At 31.7% G+C, this 6761-nt stretch overlaps 1 protein-coding gene across 1 annotated transcript in view; it reads right to left on the bottom strand.

The window, feature by feature from the left end:
* Nucleotides 1-192: 192 nt before the first annotated feature.
* Nucleotides 193-6761, bottom strand: part of LOTGIDRAFT_239009 (hypothetical protein) — a gene marked incomplete at its 5' end in the record, with an annotated part of 33940 nt that continues 27371 nt past the window's right edge. The window contains 4 exons of the mRNA XM_009052489.1: nt 193-215; nt 329-632; nt 4299-4607; nt 5076-5295. Of these exons, the coding sequence (XP_009050737.1) occupies nt 4432-4607; nt 5076-5295 (396 nt within the window). The 3' untranslated portion in view covers nt 193-215; nt 329-632; nt 4299-4431. The remainder of the gene's footprint in view (nt 216-328; nt 633-4298; nt 4608-5075; nt 5296-6761) is intronic.

Here is a 6761-nt window from a genome sequence, read left to right as displayed (position 1 = left end):
TACAAACTTCATCTTCACAATGTCAAGCTATTACAAACTTCATCTTCACAATGTCAAGATATTACAAACTTCATCTTCACAATGTCAAGCTATTACAAACTTCATCTACACAATGTCAAGCTATTACCAACTTCATCTTCTCACTATCAAGCTATTACAAACTTCATCTTCACAATGTCAAGCTATTACAAACTTCATCTTCACAATGTCAAGCTATTACAAACTTCATTTTCACAATGTCAAGCTATTACAAACTTCATTTTCACAATGTCAAGCTATTACAAACTTCATCTTCACAATGTCAATCTATTACAAACTTCATCTTCACAATGTCAAGCTATTACAAACTTCATCTTCACAATGTCAAGCTATTACAAACTTCATCTACACAATGTCAAGCTATTACCAACTTCATCTTCTCAATATCAAGCTATTACAAACTTCATCTTCACAATGTCAAGCTATTACAAACTTCATCTTCACAATGTCAAGCTATTACAAACTTCATCTTCACAATGTCAAGCTATTACAAACTTCATCTTCACAATGTCAAGCTATTACAAACTTCATCTTCACAATGTCAAGCTATTACAAACTTCATCTTCACAATGTCAAGCTATTACAAACTTCATCGACACAATGTCAAGCTATTACCAACTTCATCTTCTCAATATCAAGCTATTACAAACTTCATCTTCACAATGTCAAGCTATTACAAACTTCATCTTCACAATGTCAAGCTATTACAAACTTCATCTCTACAATGTCAAGCTATTACATACTTCATCTTCACAGTGTCAAGCTATTACAAACTTCATCTCTACAATGTCAAGCTATTACAATATTGTACTTATAAATTGACTGCAATAGCCGCAATGTAATAGCTTGACATTATTTATATATGAGTTTCTATAAACTTCTTCATTACTAAAATCTAAAGATATACTGATAATATCAAACAGTCTACAGTATAATTTAATATAATAATATTACACCATCAGGGCAGTGATGTATTTTGATTTTAATTAGTCAAAGTTGTAAAACTGCCACGTTGTTTCAATTTAAATTGAGTGGGACTCGATTAGTTGAGAGAAAAAAATACAATAAAGAAAAACTATAGAATATATAATATTATGCTTCATTCGTAAATAAATAAAAATAATACTAGATTTACAATATATACTCTATACTCTATAAACTTCATCATTTATTCTTTTTGTCACTTAAACATCAATATTACCTCTTAGAATGGACATCAAATTTAAAATCTTAAACTTAGTCAATAAGAGTATATATTCATCAGTTAGACTTACCAGGTACCATGACTAAACAATAGAATCTCTATATAACACAATAAATCTATTAAACTAAATAAGCATGTTTCAAAATTACTTAGTTTAATGAATTATTACTTAGTTTAATGAATTATTACTTAGTTTAATTGATGTATTAGATTATAGAGAGATTCTGTCATATAGTTTTGATATTAGGTAAGTCAACTGATGAATAAAGATTCATTCTAACCAAGTTTAAAAATTTGAATTTTTTAGTCATCCTAAGAGGTAGTATATCTTTAAGTATAAGCTTATTTCTTTGTTTTAAATCCTACATTCCAAATAAAAGCCTCAGAAACTATAAGAATCTACAGTAAATGGAGTGATAATTCTAATGGCACTAGCTGGTCTATAAAATAAATTTGTATCACATTCTGGATTAATACTAATTCTAAATATATTATAAAAAAACTCAATACAGTAAGTTCTTGACGGTGGTATATAATGAGACAGAATTAGGTCCAATAGTAAAATAAAAACAGTTTAATAGGAAATAAAATACCAATCTAATTAATATTACTACACAATTTCTTTTCTTTCTTTTCTTTTTGTTTTGTCATGTTTTTTATCTCTACTGCAATCTAACAAGTTTTCTATCACAGTCATGTTCAAATGAGAGTATTTCAAACCAATAAAAGCATGTCTTGTTAAACCTGTTTCTTTGTTCTTTAGGGGAATAGTAAAACATGAAGAGGCTGTCATATTGATTTCTCTACTCTGAATTTTCTATCCCATAATTTGTTACATAATAAAAAAAAAACTGTTTCTATATGACACACTTTGATTGGTTTAGAATAGCTTCATTAGAACTGAAATGTGGTAGAAAACTATTATGATTACAACGTAACCTAATAATATAATAAAAACAAAGGAAGAAATGAGATTAAATTCTAAGGACCATATACAGCGCTCGTACTTTACCTAAACTTTGACTAAAGTTAGACTTAAGTCGAACTTTAAGTATGCACCAGTTGATCTTTATGAAAGTCGTGCTTAAATTTGACTATCAAATGTAGAAAATGAAAGCCTTAATCCTAACTTTGTAAAGTTCAACTGTAGTCAAAGTAAGAGCGCTGCATACGGCCCCTATTAGAGAGTAATAGTATTATATGTATAAATAATGTAGTACAATGTTGTAATATTTAATATAATACTGAATTGGTTCATCACAGAATATATATATATATATATATATAATACATAATTAGATCTTTCTTCTTCAACAATCTCATGATAGTAAATTCTATATTTCACCTTGATTTATAATCTATACAAGTTTTACGTAGTTGCATCACATCAGATGGTTGATTAAGACCATTGTTAAAAGGTTTCATCTTATTTAATTGTATGAAGACCATAGAAAACTGTGTCGTTCTTACAAACTCAGAACTAAGATGATAAAAAATCAACTTTCAATCCAGTTTTATTATAGTTTTTCACAATGTCAAGCTATTACAATCTACATCTTATACCTTGACTACAATGTATGTATCCTATGATAGAAGACTGTTAACATTGTTCTGATTGGCTGTATTTGCTAGCGTACAATCCAATCAAATTGCTGCATTTACAAACAAAAAATGTTTCTAATGATGTTTTGGTTTAGACAAAGTTGTTAATAGCTTGACATCGTGAAGATATATAATCGGAGATTTGTCTAGTAATACCAGACCTATCAACAATATTCTATCTATTTCAATACAAACTGCTAAATAAATATTGAGACACTACTTTCGTTTTATTTTGTTTACGTGCGGTTCCAATCTAGAAGAGTTTGGTATCTGTAACATGGCACTGATGGTAGTCAAACTAACTTCCTGTCCTGATTCTGGTAACTAGGTCAGGTTGGTATGGTAACAATAGGCGGAGGTAATCGGTTATTTTGATCTTTGGTCTTCATTTTTCTCCAAGTCTCATATTTTAAATCTTGAAACCTGTTTCACTAGCTGGTTGTTAGAAACTAACTGAATAATATTCCAATGGTTTGTATATGATAGAACAATTCTCTTTTCATTAATAAAACTACAATAATATTACACTTAGTAAAAAAAATAATAATCAGGTGTTTTTCTGATACACTCTTCCTCAAGCAATGTTGATTTGATCTTTGAGTAGCAATGCTATTATACGAATCCAAAATCCAAAGATAACAATCAAGTTTAATAATCACATCTTGTGAAATAAAACAGTGGACTAGATTGGCGATACTGGTGGCATATTCTCGAATCAATTTTAGCGCTAGGACATCCTAGGTTTTTTATCATCTAACACTGTTTCTAGGATATTCTAGGTTCTTATCTTCTAACAATGTTGCTAGGATATCCTAGGGTCTTATCTTCTAACATTGTTTCTAGGATATCCTAGGTTCTTATCTTCTAACATTGTTTCCAGGATATCCTAGGGTCTTATATTCTAACATTGATTCTAGGATATCCTAGGGTCTTAACTTCTAACACTGTATCTAGGATATCCTAGGTTCTTATCTTCAAACATTGTTTCTAGATTATCCTAGGTTCTTATCATCTAACATTGTTTCTAGGATATCCTAGGTTCTTATCTTCTAACATTGTTTCCAGGATATCCTAGGGTCTTATATTCTAACATTGATTCTAGGATATCCTAGGGTCTTATCTTCAAACATTGTTTCTAGATTATCCTAGGTTCTTATCTTCTAACACTGTATCTAGGATATCCTAGGTTCTTATCTTCAAACATTGTTTCTAGATTATCCTAGGTTCTTATCTTCTAACACTGTTTCTAGGATATCCTAGGGTCTTATATTCTAACATTGTTTCTAGATTATCCTAGGGTCTTATATTCTAACATTGATTCTAGGATATCCTAGGTTCTTATCTTCAAACATTGTTTCTAGATTATCCTAGGGTATTATATTCTAACATTGATTCTAGGATATCCTAGGGTCTTATATTCTAACACTGTTTCTAGCATATACTAGGTTCTTATCTTCTAACATTATTTGTAGGATTTCCTAGGTTCTTATCTTCTAACACTAGGATATACTAGCTCTAAGATCATTTTGAGAATATGTGGCCAGAGTAAGATGTAGCCTCGTTATGATTGTGATGTTGTCTGATGATTATTGTGTTGTACAGTTATTATCCCCCGCCATATCTTCCGCGTACTTATTAGTCAGAAATACACGTAACCTATCAACCTCCACTCGAATCTCTTTTAATTTTGACGTCCATTGTGAGATAGTTTCTTTCTCCAGATCATCATCTGTCATTCCACTGGCTTCATCATCTACGCTTTCTGTTAATACAAAATCAAAAAAATAGTTAAATCATTTGATGAGGTTTGGGACTGACTCTCGGTGGCTACTCCAGCCTCCCAGGACTGAGGGTACAAACAGACAAATACAAATAGATTGATTGATGGGGGACAACTGTCCAACCTGAATTCAAAATTCGTTAACTCTGTAGAGACATTTAGTCCAAAGCCTCTAGATAATGGAGCATCTGAGAGAGTTCTACTAAGAACATTTTTGAAACATAGATTGATTTGGTGCATTCTGAGACATATTTGAAAGTGGGGGTATAATTTTCTACAGTTTTTCTAGGGTGGTCTGATGCCATTTCAAATTTTATCTGCACACATGGAACATTCTTAATTCTGTTTCAACTTGTTTTATTAATACTGTTGATGCAGAATACACCAAACGTACCCCAATTCTTCTCTTAAAGAATTTCTATATAAAGAATGATAATAAAGAGAACTTACTTTTGACTCCAAGTAATATTGCCAAATTGGGGTCTTCTCCCTTTGCTCTCTGGGTACAGACGTGAACTATGGACTGTAACTCGGAGAAACACAATCCTAACTCCTGCATAAACCTTCGTTGTTGTTTTAAATTCTCATCTGTACATTTTAATTCGTAATGTTTTAACTGCTCTTTCAATATTAAATTCTGTTCTAGTAGATCTTGATGTTGCGTGTTTAACTGAAATAAAATGAAAGATTCTTCAGTAACTTTTGTTTTAGTTTTTTTTTCATTAGCTGTTATTTTTAATATAGCCACTTCATTAAGTGACTCACAACGGTTTGCAAACTAATCTTTTGACCTAACCTGATAAACACTGTGTCACAAAATGCCAGTGCTGGAGAGGGTAGAAATTTGATTGGTTAAAGCAGATGTCATCGAATTTGACGAATCTTCAAGAGGGCTGTCGTTTTTCAACCCCTGTTGAGGTAATGAAATGATAAAATTTTTCTATAATATTTTACTAATGATGTGAAGTTTAACATATATTGTTCTGCTACTGATGAGGTTAATGATTGAAACCATATCATTAGGTGTTTTTGCCTGAACAATAACATTAGCTAAATTTCTTTTTTCAAATTCAAACTTTTGAGGGAAATTAAGTATGCAATTATATTTTCCTTCTCTAGGTGCTTCCCCCCCCTCCGCCCCCTTTCTTACTTTCATCAAACAAAGGGCAAAGTTATATTTCTTTTATGAAAAAAAGGGGAATTCACAGATCTGAGAGAATGATTGACAGCTGGATATTGACCAAATTCTCTTAAAAAAGAGCCGCCATGTTTTACGCTATGTTTTACCCACAAACAACAAAGGGTGTGTGTCATAAATGAAATATAATTTATAATGATTCGTGTATCTGATAAAATGGTATTCAGGTGTACATGGGGTACTTGTAATGCAGACAACAGATATCCACATATCAGACATTCAGACAACAGATATCCAGATATCAGATATTCAGACAACAGATATCCAGATATCAGACATTCAGACAACAGATATCCAGATATCAGATATTCAGACAACAGATATCCAGATATCAGAAATTCAGACAACAGATATCCAGATATCAGACATTCAGACAACAGATATCCAGATATCAGACATTCAGACAACAGATATCCAGATATCAGACATTCAGACAACAGATATCCAGATATCAGACATTCAGACAACAGATATCCAGATATCAGACATTCAGACAACAGATATCCAGATATCAGACATTCAGACATCCAGATATCCAGATATCAGACAACAGATATCCAGATATCAGACATTCAGACAACAGATATCCAGATATCAGACATTCAGACAACAGATATCCAGATATCAGACATTCAGACAACAGATATCCAGATATCAGACATTCAGACAACAGATATCCAGATATCAGACATTCAGACAACAGATATCCAGATATCAGACATTCAGACAACAGATATCCAGATATCAGACATTCAGACAACAGATATCCAGATATCAGACATTCAGACAACAGATATCCAGATATCAGACATTCAGACAACAGATATCCAGATATCCAGATATCCAGATATCAGACATTCAGACAACAGATATCCAGATATCAAGACGACAGATATCCAGATATCAGACATTCAGACAACAGAATCCAGACGACAGAA

Source organism: Lottia gigantea (genome assembly GCF_000327385.1).
Source record: "Lottia gigantea unplaced genomic scaffold LOTGIsca_184, whole genome shotgun sequence".
NCBI lineage: Eukaryota > Metazoa > Mollusca > Gastropoda > Lottiidae > Lottia > Lottia gigantea.
Note: the sequence above shows the minus strand (reverse complement) of the source record. Positions and strands in the feature narration are given on the sequence as shown.